The sequence below is a fragment of the Varanus komodoensis genome, unplaced genomic scaffold (assembly GCF_004798865.1).
Source record: "Varanus komodoensis strain SLA01 unplaced genomic scaffold, ASM479886v1 scaffold9, whole genome shotgun sequence".
NCBI lineage: Eukaryota > Metazoa > Chordata > Lepidosauria > Squamata > Varanidae > Varanus > Varanus komodoensis.
This window is the reverse complement of record NW_025336598.1, coordinates 35,592,657-35,614,974: the sequence shown is the minus strand read 5'-3', so window position 1 is coordinate 35,614,974 and position 22,318 is coordinate 35,592,657. Positions and strand designations below refer to the sequence as shown.

Below are 22,318 nucleotides of genomic sequence, written 5' to 3'. Positions count from 1 at the left end.
ATAAAGTTGTGTTAAATTTATAAAACTGCTGATTTGATTCCTACACTTGTTATTTCTTAATGAAACATAACAGATTACATTTTTGAAGTGTACAAGTCCAGTGACACGTGCCGCACCCAATCCAGCTGTGACTAAGTTAGTTGTGACTAAGTCCCACTGAAAGCAATAGAGCTGACATTAATGATGACTAACTCATTCTATGAGTTTCAATGAGCCTTACGTTGCATACTTATACATTGGTTCCCAAAGTAAGCCCTGTTATGTGCAATTTGACTTAACTCCATGATCTCATGCATTTTTACTTGGAAGTAAATTCCAGCAGAGCATGGAAATTACTCCTGAGTACTAAGGGTGCCTATGATTACACCTTTAGTCATTACTAAGGTTAGTCAAATCAAAGTCACAAAAGACATCTTGATAACTGGATATTAAGGTGGAGAAACATCTGGCATTATGGGGATGTGGCGGTGGGAGAAAACTTGCAGTGTGCTGATCAAATTCTTTGTCTCAGTTCATGAATGCATCATGGACTCAAATTCATCAATTCTTTGTTTGGTGTTTCCTTTCCGGATCTTCCGGTAAGATATTGTGTTGTATCGAGAATAGCTGTGCCTGGAGATATCGTTTATTTTCAGCGAGCCTGTCTGCTCATTGGCTGTCTCAGTCTGAGAGTGGCAGCTGGGGCTGGTAGGAAGGGATTCATTGCGGTTCTCCTCTTGCCTTTGTTTATGCAACTCCTCATTATTTTCTTTCTGCTCTCCTTCTGTGCCATCTGAGTCTTCATCTGCAGCATCCTCATTTGCTTCTAATTGAGTGTCTTCTTTAATTTGTTCCTTGGGTTCATTCAACGGCACTTCTTCCTGATCTTCCTCTGCCTCATTAGTGCTGGGGGCCTTTTCATCCTGAAGTTGCTGTGCGTCCCATTCTTCTGGCTTCGTTACTTCATGTCCTTCGGTGCTTAATGGATGGTTCTCCACACACAGCTCTACAACAAAGGACAGTAGTCACCAAACAGCAGAGCTGGCATAAGTGCAGTGCCTAAGGCACCGGCCCACATGTGCTTACTCATGAGTTTACGTTCTCTACACTCTGCTGGACTAGCAGATGAGCCATTCTCAAGGGCTGAGTATGCTTCAGTGTTTGTTGTTCTAGAACCATGGGTTGCCACTGAAACGTGGGTTATCATGTTGTCTGAACCCAGCTAAGATAACAAGCCACGGTGAACAACCCACAGTTCACAACCCAATGAGACATTATGGCCTCTCTTCATGGGGTGCTCGTGGTTAAGAAGCCATGGCTTACTCTCATGACTGTGTTCATATACCATGCTAACCGACTCTGCAGCAACAACCCATGCTCAGTCCTTGAGCGTGGGTTATCCTGCTGTCTGAAGCCAGGCAATAGCCATAGCCAAGTGGGGGCTCACAGAGCTGCAGAGCAAGTGCTTCCAGGTTAACAGAGGCGTTGATGCCATCTGCCACCCCCCTCAGAATCACTTGGACTTCCTGACATTAGCAGAAATGTTCACAGCCGCTGGGGAACATGAATGACAAAGGAACAAGATATTCCTCCTTAACGCAACGTATTCTGAATGGGCAATTAGCTTCCCTGAAGAAGTGGTCCCAGTAATGGTGGGTGAAAACTGCTGGGACGGGTTTGTTGATACGATGCACAAGAGGTGTGTTTCTTTTGGGACTTTCTGGGGGCGGGCATGGGAGCTGTGACAAGGAGCATGCGTGCTGCAAAATGTATCACTATACTCTCAGAGAACTGAGTTCAGGAAATCTGGAACTCTGCTTCAGACTTTGGCTTAGCCGTCTATTCACTAGGTGGTCTTAGACAAGGAACTCTCCCACATGCCCGCCTTCCCCATATCTGCTATTTGGGAGTGAGAATGCTCACAAGCTTTGTGTGGCAAGTATTGAGAAAGTCGTGTTCATTGCTCTGATCAACATCTGGTGTCCTCCAGATGTTAGAGAGTACAACTCACATCAGGCCTAGCAGGCATGATCATTGGTCAGGGATAGTGGCAGTTGCAGTCAACTTCATCTGGAGCACACCATTTTGCAAAACGCTCCTTTAAAGCACTAATACAGATGCCAAATAACAACATAATATTGTTTGGATAGTGTCATTATGTAGTTTCATCACTAGGTCGACCCAGTTGTATCAGGGTGGAGTCAGGATTTTCTGCTGCCTGCACTGCTCTTGCTGGGAGAGAGATTTGTTTATCCTAAGCTTTTCATGCCAATATTTTTATTGTCAATACTTTTGAAGTACAAGGACATTTTATCTCTTGCATTACTGTTACATGTCTTTATGTTAATAGCAAAACCTCACGCTATAGTTTATAACAGATTAATGGAACAATTCAAATGTTTAGAGGATTAGGAAATGCAAACAAGCCAATCCTTAACATTGCCGCTTTTCTTGCTTTGCCTGCAAAATATACAGTCACACACACACACACACAAACACACACCACTTGTTCATTGTTTTAGCCCATTGTCATTTTGTCCATAAATGTGCATATAACAAAAACATGTTGCTCCCATTCTAAGGGATTCTCTACCTGAGGTATTAAGCAGCTGCTTTTTCTTTCTTTGTGGCAGTAAGAGTACTCACTTTGCACATGTATTTTCCTGAGGTTTTTTTTCTCTGCCTCCCTGTATATTCTCTTACACAACCACAAGGTGTTGCTGCAGTATAGCACAACTGCCAGAACACACTGGGTTTATTTGAGCATGATAGCGAAACGATAGCTGATTATTTTCATTCTAAAAAAGGTGTGAAATTGGCTGCCAAACATGGGAGAGGCCCTGGAGGAGGACGCCGTCCTGTAAGCCTGTAAAGGCTCATTTGTGCCCAATAAATGTCTCAGGTGGAGAAGCTATAAATATTTCTGAAGTCCCTTTGCTGAGTTGGGGAAGTTCTATTCCACCTGCCATCCTTCTGTGGACAGCTGCCTAAACTACATCAACTTGAAAAGCCAGAACAGTTGTATGTGAGATTGTTGGTTTGCCTAACGTGTGTGTGTGTGTGTGTGTGTGTGTGTGTGTGTGTGTTCATATGCATGTTAAGAGCACATAATTGGCTTGTAGCAGCCTTACCTAACTTGCTGCCCTCCAGGTGTGTTGCAACTATGTTTAGATTGGTATGTTTGTTTTATATCCCACCTTTTTTCTTATAATGAAATCAAAATCATTCTCCTCCTGCTGCTCTCAATCTTATCTTCACAACAACAACCCTGTGAGGTAGGCTGGACTGAGAGTTTGTGACTGGCCCAGGTCAGCAGTTGGCTCCATGGTTGGGCAGGGACCAGAACCCAGGTTGCCTGGGTGCCAGTCCTGTGCTCTTAACCACTACACCGCACTGGCTCTTGATGGCTATTACAGTCCAGTACATGTGAAAAGTGCCAGGTTAGAGAAACCCAGCTTGTGGCCTGTTACCACCTGTTCCTTGCTGATGGAAGTCTCTGCATTGCTTTGAGGCCCTGGGTTCATGCGCAGGCAACCTGAACTTCCATGGAGCCTACTTCAGGTAAGCATGTACAGGACTGCAGCCTAAATGAATGAATAAATGCTAGAAATGGTACAGAATGCCATATTTTCCTGACTTGGAAGATGCTGCTATTCAAGCAGAGATATATGAGCCATTTGCATCCACTATCTCAATAGGGCAGCCTGCCTGCAAGTTATTTATTTATGTATTTATTTATTTGAATGGCTGATCATTAAGTTTGGGCACGGTTTGGACAGGTGAGGACAAGCTTTCTCAAGAACCTGAGAAAGACAGTGACTATTATATGGGCTAGATCCATCTTCCTCAATCTGGTCAGCCAGACTGACCAGTCAGCATCAGTCAGACTGGCCAGTACCAGGAATGCTGGGAGTTGTAGTTCAAAACATTTTGAACCTAGTTCAAAAAGTGGACTAAGTTTGGAAGGATGGTTTAGGCTGGACAAACACTATCATCTAGGTGCAATTAACACATGGAATTGTGGTATAAGTTAAAGATTCTTGCAGGATGGCTTCTCAGTTTTGCTTCTTCAAGAACTAGAATATTTTGCCCAAAGTCACTTGATAAAAGTTCAGTGCACATCTGTTAACTCTAAAAAATATATAAAATACCATCCTTTCTGTAGCACTGGATAATGTATGGAATGATTTGCCAGGTCTTGTTAGGAAAAATGCAAATAACGGACATTAATGAAATGCGAAGATTGTGAAATCACACATTTAACTAGGATTATGAAATTTTTAAAAATCCCTCCAGTTCAGCCTGAACTGCAAAGTCATTTTGCTATAAACTTTCTGAACTGATGTTCAGGGTGAAGGAGTTTGTTTGCAACCCCTTTCTAAGATACACTAATCCCTGACCATTGGCCGTGCTGGCAGGGGCTTCCAGGAGCTACAGTCCAAAATGTCTGGAGGACACTAATTGGTTACCCCTTCCCAAGGAGGAGACACCTGCCTAGTGCTTCTAGAGAGGGAAGAGAAAACTTCTATGGGTAGAAAGAGCCATAGCCTGCTTTGGGGACAGGAGGGCACTGCAGTTCAGTGCATCATCTATTCAGGCATCGCTTGAACTGTCAGGCACTGCTTCCATTTACCAGACAGACCCATACTGACTTCAGTCATGGGGCAAAGCCTGCAGGCCTCCCATTAGGGAGTAAGTCATGAGATTAAGGGTTCAAATCTATGCACACTTATTAGTAACTAAGTCCCACTGAACTTAACAGGTCGTTAAGTTGAGCTTCATGAATGGAGACCATGTAGTGATCTTTGGAAACCCACACACATTTTTGCTGAACATGCTCACCAGATGCTTTGCTGAACAAAGGAGAGCCCCCTGCTTGGCAGCAAAGTCGCTTCTTCCGTGGTTTAAATCGCGCTGCGTACCACTCCCCACAACAATGGCAGATATTTTCATTGTATCGCACCTGAGCAGAACATGGGGCAAATTTGCTCTTTCCACCAGGGCCGCAGGCCAAGAGGGCCATGCTCCTTTCCCTGGCCACCACACATCTGGCGGCTTTTTCTGCCTTTTACGTCTGCCTTTTTTATGTACCTTCCCAAACCTGGAAGGACCCCTCCTCAGGCTTCATCGGGCTTCATTAAGTGGCTTAGAGGTTAGAGTGGTGGGCTAGGACTCTGGAGCTCCAAGAGGCAGCAATTAACTCCTCTCCTGGGCTAAACCCCCTTTCTTGACCCCATCGGTCCCATGGGGAATGAAAGCCAGAGCTACCAATGCAGTGGTTCTGGGACTAGAATTAGATGTGAGCACATACTACATGAATATGTACTCAGTCTTGTCAGAACTGTCATCCTCAACAGGGTGCTCATAAACAAGGTAAAACAAAGATCTGGTGATGGGAAAATATTTTACTCCCATTTGGTGCTTCCAGCTACTCTCACTCTTTACTTTCTCACCTCAAATAAGACATTGGCCCATAAGGAGCAGCATAGCTGTGTTGTTATCACACTACGCACATTTAAATTTGCTTAATTTTTATGCAAACCACCACTGGGGAATCCAAAGTAAGAGAAAGATAAATGACAAATGTACCATATATACATATGCAGGAGCTGTCCAAATATTTACTTCCCTCTGTATTGCAAATGTTCTCGAGAATTTAGCGCCTAGAACACTTGAGAAAGAAATTCGCTGACTTATGTTACATAGAAGTTAATGTTCACAGTGCCTTCAAGACCAGTGCTACACTATGGTGTTGTGTCTCAAAATCATAAAGAACTCTGTGTAGGATTCTCTAGAATTTTATAACCGAATCCAGGTGGAAAACCGTGTTAAATTACAAATCCTATTAAATTGTGCCAGACTGGCACCATAATGAGGCAATTCTTTCCGCCTGCACCAATCCGCCAAACAGCATGCAAATGGCCAAGAGTTATGCAAGTTGTAGTCCAAAAAGTCTGGAGGTCACCAAGCTGCCTACGCCTGTAAACACAGAAACCCAGCCTAGCGATCTGTGCACAGTGCTGCAGAAGCTGGATGCCACGTTTCTGCAGAGAGAACCGCCTGTCCATTGCCTGCTGGCTTCCATGTGTTCAATCCATCAAATACGGATTTGCGCAGCGGCCGGCCTCCAAACAGGATCCCCTGCTGAGTGCCAGTGACGACGCTTGCTCAGTTGCGTGAACGCTCATGGGCAGCCAGACCATTTGCATGAACAAGATGCATACTGTCCGAAGCATTATCCACTATGGACTGGAGAAGAACATTTAAGAATGCAGGGTAGAGAAGTGTGGGGCTTCAGTCAAATCAAATCCTGGTCCAGCAAAAACAAAAATTGAATTGCCCATTTGGCACGACCTCGCCAGCTTGTTTCTGTTTCTTTTTTCTTTGCTAGTGGCTTCATGTCCAGCTGAGCACAAGAAATAATGGAGGGCAGCTGGAGGCTATTATTCCAGAATGTCTGGTTATTCAGACTAGTGTCCTTGGTCTAAGGGAAAACAAAGAATGGGGTGATCCTGGATAGTGAGTGTGCTTAAGAGGGAAGGGCACCATTAACTCACACTACCTGATCAGTCCTTTTGAGGGTACCCCATGTAAATGCAGGTTAGAGACCATCTCAACTGAAGAAGGCAATCAGGTGTCAAATAAGTAAGCAGCGCAGGGCCAGCAAAAAACATTTTGCCACAAAGAACAAGATGGTGCTTTCTCCCATCTCATGTACAGAAGCCCAGCTTTTCTTCAACAGTGTGATGGAGCGGTGCCCTCCACTGCACTTCAAGGCGGCAGGCTAGAGCCAGAGAGACAGGGCAGGGCGCACGGCCTACAGCTTGTTCTTCAAACCCACTGCTGCTGACTCACAGCATCTGCCACCTGAAGCCCCTGCCTCACCTCACCTAATGATAGGGCCGGCCCTGAAATGGTTATGCCATTTCTTCACCCAGATACCCTCCAGATGCTGAAGACTTTAATCTGAGTCTTAGACACCTGCTTGGATCTGATGGCCTTCTTGTGTGACTTTTCCAACTCTATCATTTTATGATTTGATGAGCTCCCATCAACCTTAGCCTGTGTGGGCAATGATCAGGAATGCTGGGAATAATGGTCCAAAATATCTGAAGAACAGCAGATTGGGGAAGGCTGTGCTAGAGTGACTCCTGTGATTGGTGGCATAACCTGGGGGAGGAGTCCAGACTAGTTGCAGACCCATAAGGCAACGGCAGCTGGGGTTCTGAGCTCTCCCAATGGCCTGTTGGCAAGGCTGTTCCTGGCACCTGCCCCTCCCGATATCGTGAGTCAGTTCAGAACCTGCACTTAGACCTGAGTTGCTACCATCCAGTTGGCATCTGCCGGTGAGATGCGTGGTAACGGGGTCACCTGGGTACAGATCATCTCCTTTTGCACTATTTGCAGGTCATCTGGAGGACACATTTTTGGCAAGGCAGACATTGTGGAAATAAATAAATAAATGTTTCCTGTTTACTCTTCACCTCACTAGCAGCATAGTCAGTGCCTGACCGCAGGAGCCAGAGAGAACCCAAGACAATTGCTTGAAAGTGAAGGATGTATACTCAAAAGCAGACAAGCCCATAAATGGCCACTGTGGGGGATCAAACATGGTTGGGAGAGTTCATCCTTTCCTCCCCACCGCCAGGATGAACACCCCTTCTTCATCATCCCCTCAGGCTGCTGCCAATCCCAGGTGGGAAGCCCCTCTTTATCACCAGTGGGGTCTTCCTACCCAGGGATAACAGCAGCTTTGTGTAGCAAGTGATTTGGGTCAACAGGGCAAGGTGCAGGAGGGAACCTCTTCACCACCCATCCCAGTTCTGCACTTTTTCTTCTGCATGTACACGTACCAACATTGCAGTTGTTTGCATTTTAAAAACCATGCATGCACATTATTTTCCTGCCATGTTTTTTGGTCCTGAGAAATGAAGAATATTCTCTCTTGCTCTCGCTAAGCGCCTCTCAGCTGATGGTGGATCTTCCACCTGCTGAACTGGAAAATCATGTTTAGTTTTTCCTGACTAGAAGCATTTGAGCCAGTGTGGTGTCATGGCCAGAATGTTGGATCAGGACTCAGGAGTTCGGGGCTCAAGCCCCCACACAGCCATGAAACTCAGTGGATGACCCTGGGTCAGTCAGTCACTCTCACCTAACCTATTTCACAGGATTGTTAAGAAGATAAAATGGAGACAAGGAAAATCGTAGAAACTACCTTGGATTGGAGGAAACATGGAATATAAATGTATACAATGCAAACATGGGACACAAACACATATAGATGCAATGAATAAATGTAGTACAGCTTTCCCCCATCTGGTAGTTGGATGTTGTAGTCAGAAGAACATAAGATGAGCTATGCTGGATCCAGACCCAGGGTCCATCTACTCTTCTGGCAGTCTGTTCACACAGGGGACCTCCAACAACCACCAAGAAACTCATGAGCAATGCTCATGTGTATGTGTACACAAAGACACCTTCCTGCCCATGTTCTTCATCAACCAGTGCATATATGAGGCATACTGCCTCTAATATTTTGGTATGTATTTATGTACTGGATTTTTAGCCAGAAGGCTCCCTGATACTGGAAGCAACAATATAACTGGAGAGCCTCAGACTGGGGAAAGCTGATTTAATCAGAATCCCACTTCCCCCCCACCCCCCACTCACACACACAAACGAAGGCAGCAGCCCCGTTCTCCTTTCCTACTTTTCCTACTGCCCATGAGCAACGCTGCTTCAGAGAAGCTGACCTGCTTCTCTTAAAGAGATGAGTCAAACAGCCGCCCACCTCGATCAGTCTCTGGCAGGAAGCTGGGGCTGTGGTGCAATGATAGGATCTAATCCCGGCCTGGGTTAATAATTACACAATCATATCTGTGTTTTCACATCCCTTTCCTACAGGCTAGAATCCATTTCGTTGCCTTCTCGCCATAGCCCAAATATGGCAGGTTGCGACATTTAAGTGGGCGTCATGCACTTGTTGCTGGCTACTCTCTGGCTTAATTGGTGCTTTAATTTTACAACCAAATGCTCCATTCAGCTGTTGCCTCTGGCATCTTAAGTATTAATTAGGTTAAATTGGATAGGTAGTAAAAAAGCTGCCTGCAAATCAGAGATAAAGTGCCGGTGCCTTGGAGTTTGTGTGTGAAATATTATTTAATGGGTGTTATTGTGTGTGTTTTCTGTACCATGTGAATGTGGGGACAGTCATTTTTCATCAGCTGGGTTCTCCAAAGGGCTGAGGACAAAGCTGCCCACTGATAAATGTGTAAATTTCTCCAACTGAATGTCCCAATCCCTCCTCCTCCAGCCTCTGCACCATTCATAGGCTGAAATCCAAACACAGTTACAGCTATAACTCTTTCTGTATTTGGTGTTATCCATTTGCATCTACTCTGACCGGACCTGGGCTAATCCTGAGATTCCTTTCACCTTGTTTCGATTTCTAGAAACCAAATTCTCTGTTTACAGCCATTTTGAAAGACCCATCCTGTTTGAAGGGGGCAGACACTTGCTGTTTGGACACCCAGCTTGGGGAAGGGGTCACAAGAACTCAAATGCTCTTGCACAACTTCTGTGATATGTTGTTTGGTTCTGATCATAAAGATATTCCACTTCTTTGGCTCTGGAATACTTCACTGCCAGCCGCACTGTTAATAAAGCAGCTGTGCTTGTGGGTTTTAGATATAAGGGTGGTTGAAGCAAAAGCAAAGCCAATACTATTAGATAGCTTGACAGATATTTATGGGGCAAAAGACATAAATAACCCCAACTGTGGGACAAATGATCAGTTTTGTGTTTTCTCTCATCCTTGCAATCATGCATCACAGACATCATTCACTGAGGCTGGAATTATTTGTGTGGAATTGCTTCACATCATTGAGAAAATAACCTCTGTTTTTTGTTCTGTGTCCAAAAAATTGTTCTCTTCCTGTAGGGCAAATTTTATTTTTTTATTTTTATTTAAATCTTTTATATACCATTCTTTAGCAAAAAAGCTTTAAAAATCTAACTAAACTCAGGCTTTGAAGAATTTGATTGTTTGTGACTTCAACTGATATACACTGGTGAAGACTTAAGTGTCTATTTAACTAGCCCTTTCAAATCAGTTGGACCTCACAGTGTTTGCCTGTACTTAGCAGAAGCTGTGATTTATTTTTTCCTACTTAAAAAATCCCAAAAATACTTCTCACCTTCTCCAGATTCTTCTTCCCAGTCTCTCGTTTCCTGGGAAGATACACCATCTTTTTCTTCTTTGTTTCCCCCAGGCTTTCCTTTAGAAGATACAAGATGATATAAAAGTGACATCTCCTAAACAGTGAGAAGTGATTACAGCTCCACTTGCTATTCTTTTCAGCTGTACAGAGTAGCTTAAACTTTTCCACCTGGAGTTATCATTTCAGTTACATTTTCATCTTGAGCAATTCTCAGTAGAGATGTGTTCCACACCAATCTCTGAATTGATTGCCACTGATTTTTTTTTTCTTTTTGGTCACAAGAACCACTTAGAAACACCTCAATTAATGTTGGCAGAGCTTACATTAATGGCATTTTGCACACAATTCTTCCAAAGTTAAATCATTTCACATTAATTTTGACCAGGCAAACTGCAAGAATTAACAGTCCTTGATTCTGGCTAGATCAATTTTAGGATAAGAATCACATACATTTGATAGATAGATAGATAGATAGATAGATAGATAGATAGATAGATAGATAGATAGCTGGCTGAGCATATTTTTGGAATGTCAGTTGACTTCACTCAGTATTATTCATTCATATACAATATCTTTAGAATAGTTACAGACACAAATAAAAGCAAAACTGTAAGGGAGAAAATCTGTTAAAACATAGATACAGCATTTCATAAGTTTGTTCGCCAAACGATCAAAGAAGAAAATATCAAAGCATGGCATTTTACCTCCATTTGCCTTTGCCTCAACCGAACCGTCATATACTGTGTTCTCTGCTAAACTAATGTTTCCTTCTTGGTTTTCTTGTGTAAGTAGGAAACCAGGTTTAGGTTCGTCAGTTTCATAAGGAAATATCTCAACAGAATTTGCTATTTGATCAATAATATCAATGACTTGGATTTGTGGTTTTTCAGAGGGCATATTCCGTTTATATTCAGACATGCTGGTTGGAACTTGGACATCATCCGTCATGATTACTGTAGTATCCAAAGGGTTCCTTGTGGATCTGTGTCCGGTAATGATCCAATATCCTATGATTACTGCAGAAATCAAACCAACTGATGGTCCACAACTTCTTTTGAAAACAAAAATCCTTGAAGAGTCCTTTCTCCTGAAGTTGTTGCTGCCAAACAGCAAATAGAATAACAATTCAGGATTTGTCTCAGGTTTGTCCGCGGTCCCCTTCCAGGAAGCTATCCAATCAGCACCGTCTCGTCATTTAGAGTCTTTCTGTTGCATAATAAAATGCACCATTTCAATTTACATAAACAAACAATCTACAAGCAACAAAGCTTTTTGTGCTGGCATGCAGAGCAGGGCTTTCAGCATGTCAGCCCAGCAGTAATAAACAAAGATTGTTGTCCTTGATTCACAATGGCTCTTTGTATGCCTGGCCTTGCAACAAGAGTGGCGATTGTTCTAAATCTTTAATCCACACCGAGTGACCACCTTGAGTCACACTAGCTGTGTGTAACCAGCTTAACATTCCCAAATAGAGTTAAATACTGCATTCTGGTTAAACCTCAGACCATTCTTGGTCTGACAAAGAATATATCTGATATTTGTGGAAGCATGAAAGGCCATGAGGAAGGAAGAGGTAAACTTGCATGAGGTTGTTCAGCTATTCTGAAAAACGGTATTCCTCATCCCCCCAATTATTCATTTCCCTTGTCTGCTAAGGCTTATAGAAGGTAAACATGAATACAAGGAATGAAAAACTAGTAACTAAAAGTTAAGTATCAGATCTTCTATTGTGCAAGGCCCCAGCGTCTTTAATGATGGTTTAAATGAAAGTATTCCAGGGGGTCCAGTTTTAGGTCCAGCTTCAGCACCATCAGTGACCTTCAACTACAGTACACCAGGTGCAGGCTAGACACAAGGAAGAATGTTCTCACTGTCGGAGCAATAGGGCAGTGGAACCAGCTGCCAAGAGAGGTGGTGCGCTCTTCCACACTAGGGCCTTCAGGAAGAATCTGGACAGCCCTCTGAGTGGGATGGTGTGACTGGCATCCTGCACCAGCAGGGGTTGGACCTGATGGCCTTCGTGGCCCCTTCCAAACCATCTCTTCTATGATTCTATGATTCTGTGAAATGGCAACTGACCAGTGCTCCCCACATTGACAAAACGCCGGGCCAGTTTCAGCATTTTTCAGTGCTTCTGGCTGATGTTGTTTAGGGCTGATTTATCTGCACAACTTGTGGGCCAAGTCTGCCCGGCCCGGGGAGAAAGCCCTTCTAGGTCTGGTCATGGCAGTGAACACCTTCTGCATGGCAGTGAACACCTTCCAGGAGCTGTTCTGCCACTTTACTGCCCCGCATGCCTGCAGGGCTGTCTCCTGACAGCTCCGGCTCTCTCTCCCCAGCTGTGCCCAAGCCCCAGAGGCCACTTGACTGAGCTGCCAGGCAACAACCTGCCAGCGCAGTGGGAGCCTTGCAAACCATTTTTGGGGCTTAGGCTGCAAATCTCTGGCACCCTCTCCTGGGCCTAGAAGCCGTCAAACTGTTCCGGTGTGCAAATCTCATTCAGCAGCAGTGCTGATAGTGCGTTATAGACAACTGAACCCTCAGTGAAATTGTGTCATTTTAGACCATGGATTGAGTAGTCTTATGGGGGAATGGGCCTTAGGAAAGCCAGAATTAATTTGGCAACTCCCACAGAGATTTTCTGAGCATGCACAGAATTCCCTATTTTTAACTCATCAGGTTATTGATTGTTTTGTTTTTTTTTACTGTGCAATAGCTGAGGCTCACTGGGTGGTTAACATTTCTTTTTTTTACTGTATCATCATGGATACAGGAAGAAAGTGTGTTTGCTTCTGCTGCCCTGCTGCTCAATACTTCTGGTTGAGATAAGGACCATTTCATTGTAGAAAGTGACTATATACGAAGAATAATTAGTAAAGCGAGCGCCTCTAACCACATGCTTGCCTGCTTAACAACCCCCTAGCCAGGGAGATTGGCTTTGCCACTGCCCCTCCAGGTGCAGTCCTGCAGTTGGTCACCAGGGGAGGCCTGGGCTACGTGCTCCCCCGGCCTCCATTCCTGAGCTCATGCCATGCAGCCGGTCAGCCTCGTGTGCGCCTGCCAGGTGTCACCCATTCGGGCTGGTCCAGGTGTCACCCATTCGTGCTGGTCAGGCCCTAAAATGTCAATGCTGTGCCGTTTGGCTGAAATGTCCCAGCATGCAGCAGCTGCTGCCGGGGCCGGGCAGCCCCAGCATGAGAGGCTGCACATGGAGAGCATTGCACAGCAGAACCACCTGCGGTTGCAGGTGTGCAGGGGGGACTCGTGCACAATCACCTGGTTCACAGCTCACAATCCACCCTGCACTGTCGCTACGGACAGTTTCAGGAAAGTTTGTCATGACATCCAAACCCAAGGTGGGTGCTGAATTCAGACTGCATGACAACCCAACCTCAAAGGTTGTGTGTGACTCTGCCAAAATGTGGTTTATTGTGCAGTCTGAACTCAGTCATGTTGACAAACCATGGTTTGTTTTTAATGAAAAGGCACCCTGAGAACGCATGGCTCACTGTTAGTTGGCTCAGAGGGACTGAGTTTGAGAAAATGACAACCCACACTCAAAAGTCAGTCATGGGCTGCATGTGGAGGTTGCCACTGAATGCGGAGCTCCTGTTGTCTGAATCAAGCCAGTGGCTTGTTTTCAGAGTGGCTTGTGCTGACATCCAAACCTGGCATGGCCCTCTCCCTGTGGTTTATTGGAAACAGCTAAAGAGGCACCTGGCAACCATGGTGGAAGCCGCTGCTACTCTCCAGGACCTCTTTAGCGCTGCTGCCATCTTCCTCCATCCGCTGTCAGTGCTCTTAGCCCATGCTGCTAAAGTCTAGAAGGAAGGACTCTGGAGAGTGTCCTGAACAGGCTGCTGCTGCTGCTGATTATCATTATTACTCTTATTCAAGTGTGCCCATTCAACCATCCATGTCTATGAAAGTTGCATATATTTACCAAACTTGCATATAGTATTGTCCTCTCCAGTTTACTTTTCTGTCAGGAAATTGGCAAACATTTTCCAATCCATCCCAATTTTCTGGCTTGAAATGTGGGTGTATTTACTAATTGCCCTCACCCCCACTCTGTCCTGCCTTGCAACATGCACATCTTTACCAATTTCCGTCACTGCTGACAGCGAACAAAGGATGCCAGAGGAGGGAAGAAACAAGCATGAAGTGGAGTGGCGGGAGAGAAAGTGGCTTGCGGCTGCAGTGAACAAGATGTGCAAGTGACCATATTCGCTTGGTGGCAGGTGCAGCAGTCTTTTAAGAAGGGCTTTTCACCAACACATTTCGCCATACTGAAATGTCAAGGACCTTGATGAAGAAGAGGAAAGCAGTATGATGGGATAAATAGTGAAGAGGTGGTCTTCTGCTCTGGTGACCTTGCAAAGACCCCGATTTTAAAAAGGAAAAGTTTGTGGATGTGTTGGCACATTTGTAAGGACTCAGAAAATGTCATGCACTTGGCAACCTGATGCAGAAGGGGAGAGACTCCCTCTGAGCCAGCAACCCCAGCAAACAAATTGCAGAAATATGCTGATGCAGAGAATGTGGAATTTCTGCTGCAAAGGCACTTGGGATACACGCCAGAAACAGGTGGGAGGACCAAAGGGGGAACAACAGCAATGCACCAATCACCTGCTAGAAGTAATGTGGTAACCCACAAGTCATGATGACTTGCCTTAAGGTGGCTTAGCAAGATGCACCAACTTGCCCACTGGGTACATCAAATCCCAGATCTTGGGATAAGGCGCTTGGAAAGCTTGGGAGCACACTAAGTGCACGTCCTTGTCTTTTAAGTATGGTGCACAGAAGTCTCCACCAAAATCCAATCCTGGCTATTTCTCAAAATGGGACAGAGGAAAGGAAGTCATCTCTAAGGTGTGGAAATTTCAAGCTCAGTTTTGCTTTAGACAGTTTTTTCAGGCATGTCTGAGTAGAACTACACTTTAATCAGGGACCACACGTACATATATCTGATTCCTCATGAGTGGTACACATACAATGCTGCCAGAGCCGCACTTATTGGTGTGCCCACAGAGTTCAGCTAGACCCAGTTCAGTCCAGCTAGTCCAGTGCAAAGCTAGACATGTAGCTTCGCACTGGACTGTAGCGAGAGTCCATAGCTAGATCTCCCATCAGATTTCCCATCAGATAACTATTGGAAAGGGTAGCTTAGGGTAGAACTTGTAGAAGAGAGGCCACATTTAAGAACAACAAGAGGTAATAATCCTGGGTGAAATTCACCATGGTACATTTTCCACCTTCCCCTCTCAGCTTTCATTGCTTGAAGACCAGATTTCAATGCAAACAACAATTGTGGAAATGAAACAACATCTTGAGATAAATCAGCAATGCTTGGCTTATGCTTCTCATGAGCTGAATGCTCAAACAGGTCCATAGCAAAGTATCTTTGGCCGTTTGGATAGATATTTCCTTTATTTAGCTCTGTCCATCTGGACACTCATTGTGAACTTATCTGTCACGTTCCTATCCTGCCATTCGGATCCCGTGATTCCCACAGTGCTCCAGCCCACATCCTGCCACTAGTGAAGGCGAGCTGGAAGCAAAGCCACCGGCTGGTGCAGATTGCACGGCTCCGTTGGAACCCGGCTCTCAGGGAGAACCCAGTGAGCACTTAGCTGTGGGGCAGCTGTAGCAGCAGCCATGTGCATGGCAGTGTGGATGCTGCTCCAGGTTGCAATGCCCGTGGCACATTTCATTTCAGCCGCTGCTTCTCCCGTGAGGTGCATGACTGCATCTAGAGCACGGCATCTAGAACCTCCAGCAAGTGGGCCAGATCTCCCCAAGCTTTTCTGTGGGTTTTCCATGTGAACCACGGGGTTCCCGTTTCCCAGCCCTTGTTCTCCAACTGTTCGGCCATTTCCTGGCATTTGTGCAGTTTTCCCTGGTTCTAAAAGGTTGGATGCCTCCCTTTGTAGCCAGAAAGGCTTTCAGCTTAAATGTGCTGCTATTTTTGATATCTTGGCCCTGCCCCTTTCCCTTCAGCCCCTCCCTAGCCCTAATCTTGACCTTCTCTGTGATGGGATTAGACCCTTGGGCTGAAAGAAGTTAAGCACCCCTGGTCTAAATAATAAATGCAATGACATTTACGACCTAGGTACTGTATAACACTCAGCGACTTAATTATGAAGAGGAGGAGGAAGAATCTGGCTGCAACAGGAAGCATTTCTTTATCTAGATGGTCCTACGCTGCATCTTATCTCCCTTACTGGCACAGCGTCTGAAGTTACACAGGACAATAATTTACTGTCATAAACGGCATCATTTCTGCTAGAGGCAAGGCACTTACATCTCTCTGATTTTCCCCTTGGTTTTCCTTTTCCAAGCCTCCTGCTGGGCTCTGATCCAACACCGGGAAATGGAAGCAAAGCCTAGACCGTTCCTGATAATCACGGAGTGCTCACACTGAAATCAATCGGTGCCATCGCTGCCATGACAAATGAGCCAAAAGAAGGCGGCCAAGGATCGCTGTAGCTGTTCCCGCAAGTCAGATGTGTTGCGAAGCTGCAGCACGAGCCGGTGCTTTGTTGATAAAGGCTGCCATGGCTACACAGCCTGGGACCTGCGTGCCTGAGGGACCACTTCTCTCTCTAATAAGCCGGTGCGTTTGCAGTTGGGAACTTGGGGTTTTCTCTCTGCATCACAGGGCAGACCGGAATCAGGTGAAAATCAGAGGGCTGACCTGGACTGGAGGAAAACAGTGGCAGCTTCTGCAGCCTTAGAGCTGGGTCTCTGGAAGGCTTTATCGGCTGAGATCAGGAGACTCTTGTCTGTGCCTGGTGCCCAGTTTTTGGTGAACTTTTCAAAAATGTTCCTTTTGCCCTTGGAGGGCTGTTGATGACTGCTCACATTTTTATGTTTTAGGACACAATTCTATGCATGTCTAGACAGGAAAAAAGTCTATGAGAACCTGTAGGCCTTATTTTCTGTCCAAAGAAGCACAGGTCTGCACCTTTAAATGTTTTATTCTTCCATGGGAGAATGTGTTACCCCAATGGTATAACAAGAACCAACACTTGAGAGAAATGGATCAAAATGCTTTTTCTTGTTTTGATTTATGAACATTCTACCCAGTTAATTTCCTCAGTGAATTCGTGTGCATTTTAATGTCTTCCTTGTGCTTAATAAATTCCCTGTTAGTTGCAGAAAATTGTGCCTCTGTCTGTGAGTCACTGGGTCCTCTCCTGCCTGGTGCCCTAGGGGCAAAATGGAAAGGTCCTTCATCAAATGTGTGTCCTTCAAATGTGTCCAAGTTTGAGCACATGTGTAAAGTTTGCGCACATGTGAGAGCCTGTGTGGGGTAGTGGTTAAGAGCATGGGACTGGGACTCAGGCGATCTGGGTTCTAGTCCCCGCTATTTATGAACATTCTACCCAGTTAATTTCCTCAGTGAATTCGTGTGCATTTTAATGTCTTCCTTGTGCTTAATAAATTCCCTGTTAGTTGCAGAAAATTGTGCCTCTGTCTGTGAGTCACTGGGTCCTCTCCTGCCTGGTGCCCTAGGGGCAAAATGGAAAGGTCCTTCATCAAATGTGTGTCCTTCAAATGTGTCCAAGTTTGAGCACATGTGTAAAGTTTGCGCACATGTGAGAGCCTGTGTGGGGTAGTGGTTAAGAGCATGGGACTGGGACTCAGGCGATCTGGGTTCTAGTCCCCGCTCAGCCATGGAGTCAACTGGGTGACTTTGGGCCAGTCACAAACTCTCAGCCCAACCTACCTCACAGGGTTGTTGTTGTGGGGATAAGATGGAGGAGGAGATGTAAGCTGCCTTGAGCCCTTTGTAGGAAAAAGGCAGGATATAAATCGAAAATAAATAAATAAAAGAGCGCAGTTGGTTAGCACAGCTGGCAACGGGTTTCATGTGCTGCATAAAACACCTACCATTGCTGTCCCATCTAGCCTGGCAGCAGCCCTGTAAAGGAAGGCTGCTTATCATGATGCAGTTTATGTCCAAGAAGTGGCTCCCAGCAGATGGGCTCACCTGGCAAGGCTCATTTCAGTGCTGCTAGCTGAACAAACTCTCGATTAATTACTCAAGAAAGTAACCATGACTGGTTTGCATTGGAGAATTGAACTGCCCTTCTTGCAGAATATAAGCTACTCTTATTTAAACGTCATTTTAATTGTTAACAATATTTACTTATTTATCTGGCCAGGACGACTTCTTTTCTTTTCTTTTCTTTTCTTTTATAACTTTTCTTTTATAACTTCTTTTATATCGTTTATATTTTTTATTTATTTTATATTATTAATTTTAATTTTATATTGTTATTTTTATATTGTATTGTATTGTATTGTATTGTATTGTGTTGTAAGCCACCCCGAGGCTTCGGCAAGGGGCGGCATAGAAATGTTCTAATAATAATAATAATAATAATAATAATAATAATAATACTCTGGTACCAGATGCCTTAGTTTTCTTCCCTCCCTCCATCTCTCTAGCACAGAGTACCCACAGCCATGTAACACGCTGCACAAGTGGCTTTGGCAACCCACGATCCCCTGTGTAGCTCCCAAACAAGGATATACCTATGCAGCCTCCCAGTGTACTAGCACCGAAAGCATCTCAAGCAGATACTCCGAAATGAAGAGGAGCAGAGAGCCCCAGCCTGGCCTTTGGCATACCACGTGGTTTATGAGTCCTCAAAGGGTATCAGCCTCAAATGCACGTTGGCATGTAGTGCCGTTCTGCAGTACCAAGAGAGAGAGAGTCCTGGAGAGATGCAAGCTGGTAATGGGAAGCTACGGTCCAAAGCCTCGTGCTCTAACAAGCTTTGCTGAAGTGGCTCTGGCCTGAGAACTTCATGGACCTCACCCAATCTTCTCTTTTGCCCAGACTCTTTGAGGAAAAATCGCTTCAGGTTATGCTGCCGGTCCCCCACAAGGACTGCATTATGCATCATTCATCCGTAATCTCATTCACACTGGCTAGCCCAGGTCATTAGGTCATTCCTGCTTTACTCCAGCTTCCCCGTAGCCTGGAAGCTTGTCCTTGTGACACCATTGCATGGTCTTGGATCCTCTCCTTGTGGTGCTGGGCATACAACCCACACTGGTGTTTATTATAAACGCGTGCTGCATTTTGCCAGTGGAGTACAGCAAAATGCTGGTATTAGTAGCACCACCTGTTGGAAGAAAGACATACTTCCACTATTAGGGCCCTGCCAAGCGCTATAGCCCAAATGGCATTCTGAACTGCAAATGTGAAAAACTGCTGCAAAACATGAGACTCCACACAGGAAGACTAATCTGCATGTCCATGGAAGTACAGCCAGGAGCCTCTGAACAACAAATATTGGCACAATTATTATTGCTTGTCAATAAGAAATGGAGACAAATTATCTGAGGTCTAACAAAAATAACAAGGATTATGTGAGCAAATTCACAACTCGTGTTAGCAGGGCTCTTTTTCAGTAACAGATCTTATTCCCTTTGTTAATAAACTAGAGTTGCCCTCTTTATCCAGAGGCTAAGCAGGGGATAAAGAAATCCCCTGATTTGTATGGCATCAAGAAAATCGTTAAAGCTTAGAAGCAGCGAAAGCAAACCTCTTGACAAAAGTACAGGATGTGCTTCATGGAGAAAGGGCAGCCAGCTTCCTCCTAATCCTATAAATTATAACCAAAATTATAACCAAAACATTCACTCCAGAACCAAAGAATAGGAAGACTCAGTGGTTCCAGCTTGGGATGAAACTCATTGGAATCCACCCCTCCGGCTTTCGTGGACTTTCTTTCATGTTCAGTCCAGTGTTGCAAAGTGGCATCCGCTGCTGGTCCTTGTTGTTGCCCCTGTTGTGTAAGCCAGAGGGAGAGGTGGCATTGCGGCAGCTTCTGGGTCAAGGGGGGCATTGGAGAAAGCGAGGGTGAGGGTGGACTCCAATTCCAGCCTGTAAACCCACCCCCAGGGGCCGTTCCTCTGAGACAAGGGTAAGTGGCAGGCATCCTTGTGGCCAGATGTGTTCCTTGGCTCCAATTCAGCTTTGCAAGAGGGACTAGCAGTACCAAAGGTGCAGCAACAGGCATCCCAACTTCACCCTAAGTAGACCAGCAAGGGCCAAATTGCCATGAAATTGTTCTCACTGAACCATGTGTGTGGTTCCCTCTATCCCGGGGGCCGGGGGGGGGGGGGGGCGAAATCCACCAGCAGTTATCCTCACACCTGTCCCTTCTCAGTGAATTTTTCAGAACAGTATCATCAGCTTGCAAAGTGGAATTGTGGGGGCACAGCAGCCTGCTGGATACTGTCCATAGGTTGCTTTTTTAAAAAAATGCTCCTGACTGGATGGGTGCATAAGTTGTTTCACATACACCCATTTTGCACATCAAAGGTCGAATTTTGCACACGCGAATATTGAGCCTCTTGCGGGATTAAGCAAAATGTAGTAAGTATGGACGTGCTATGCGGCCTTACACTGCACTGTCGCAACACACACGCACACACCCTTCTGAGCACTACCTCAAAGAGCCAAGGGTCACTCACCTCTTGCCTGTGGGATCCTGTGGGCATCTGGCTGACCTGTGCCAACGGAAAGCTGGACTGGAGGGACGCCTGACATAGTCCGGCATGGTTCTTCCCATGTTCTCAATCGCACTCTTATTGCACGACTGGGAGCTTAGCGGCAGTGGCCTGCAGCGCTGTAAGACCTTTCCTATGGCAGCTGCCGAAAGCCACAAGAACAGCAGGGAGGTAAATTTAGGAGCGAATCCCTCGGATGTTTAAATGAATTCACGTCTCATTGCATGTAAGGAAGTTCAGAATGCTGCTCGCTTGCTGTTCCCCATTTGATGCTCTCCCATTTCCCCAGTTTATCTGCAGAGTTTGAATCTAGGCGGTTACTTGGTAGCCATGGCTCCCCTTGCATGGGTAGTGAAGCTTTATGAATGGAAATGATCTCTCTCACCATGCAGTAGAGGGGAGGTGATCGGTGTCTAGAAACTGAAGAGGAATTCTGCAGCTGCTTAGGGGTACGGGCTGGCTTTTCAAATGCTTCACGACTCTCTTCTTCCAATATTATTTGCCCCTAGAGGGTTCGGGGAAAGTGTAAAAATGGCTCCACTGTGGTTGCCAAAAGGGAGGAATGAGAAACACTGAAGTTCTTGCTGAGGAGGGGGGAAATCCCCTCCGCATAGACAAAAGCAACCCACACCCCCCCCCCCTCCTCAGCACGAGAGCCTTCACGGCTGCCCGGTGGGCTTCCCTAGATAGATCAGCTTCTCTGACCTGCCAAGGGCACTGTGGGGAGATTCAAGACTTGGCTATGCAATGGCGTCTGTTGCCCCACCGGAGGCCTGAGATCCTCCCAAGATTACCTCTGCAAACCAGGCATTTGAGCTGATGGCACCACACATTTCGAGCATGAACATGAAAATCCCAGGCAACCACAGGAATCCCCTCCAAGGTACTGCCAGGGCACTTGCCTGGCCAGCTCCTGGCTGCCAAGATGGGGATTGGTTGTGCAGCTGGCTTTTGCAATCTCCTCACCCCACAGCAAAAGAAAAATCTAAAGGGACAACACAGCCACCGTGCAAAAAATGGGCCGGTATTGCACCGAGGAGGGAACGAAGACTTGTGGCTCCCAGGGATACTGCCTGAAGGAAAGATGGAGGAGCTAAGTAGCCCCATCAACAAACCTCCAGACTGCCAAGATGGGTGGCATGATGTGCAAACGTGTCTGTCGGGCGACCCCATTAGTGCTGCATTCCCTCGCCATAGCAAACTTCAGTGGAACGGTGACATCCGCTTACTCCTGGATAAGGCAGCAGCCTGAAGGTGAGCTAATGTTTGAGAACATTCTGTATCTGGTTTGTTCCAGTCATTTATTCCTAGGTGCAATCTTACAAAAACATTTTATAGGACTTTCTGTTTCATGCTGTGGAAGGAGCCAGACAGTAGTTTTTAAGGGAGTTGAGAATGGAGTGCATAGTGAGCCATAGTATAGAGTCCATGTTCGAGGGAGGAGTCCCACCATTGTGTCTCTGGCCAGCCAAAGATTTTGAATGGTTTTGAAGCACTACAGAAATCCCATTACAGAGAAATCGAGATCACTGTACAGCCATCTGGGCAAAGATGTACATTTCTCACTATGAAAAGAACCTTCATCT

At 45.6% G+C, this 22,318-nt stretch overlaps 1 protein-coding gene across 1 annotated transcript; it reads right to left on the bottom strand.

The window, feature by feature from the left end:
* Positions 1-512: 512 nt before the first annotated feature.
* On the bottom strand, positions 513-11,147 carry ERMN (ermin). Its single transcript, XM_044418469.1, has 3 exons — positions 10,914-11,147; positions 10,176-10,293; positions 513-985 (listed from the first exon to the last, which is right to left on the bottom strand). Exons 1-3 carry the CDS (start codon positions 11,145-11,147, stop codon positions 513-515), a joined length of 825 nt encoding a protein of 274 aa, XP_044274404.1.
* Positions 11,148-22,318: the final 11,171 nt, after the last annotated feature.

Excerpts from the sequence above, each read along its gene's own strand:
- ERMN (XM_044418469.1), bottom strand. The coding sequence starts at position 11,147 with ATGACGGATGATGTCCAAGTTCCAACCAGCATGTCTGAATATAAACGG. Across the intron at positions 10,294-10,913 it reads ACGGTTCGGTTGAGGCAAAG|GAGATGTCACTTTTATATCA; the intron begins GCAAATGGAGGT and ends CTCACTGTTTAG. Across the intron at positions 986-10,175 it reads GGAAGAAGAATCTGGAGAAG|AGCTGTGTGTGGAGAACCAT; the intron begins GTGAGAAGTATT and ends CCTTTGTTGTAG.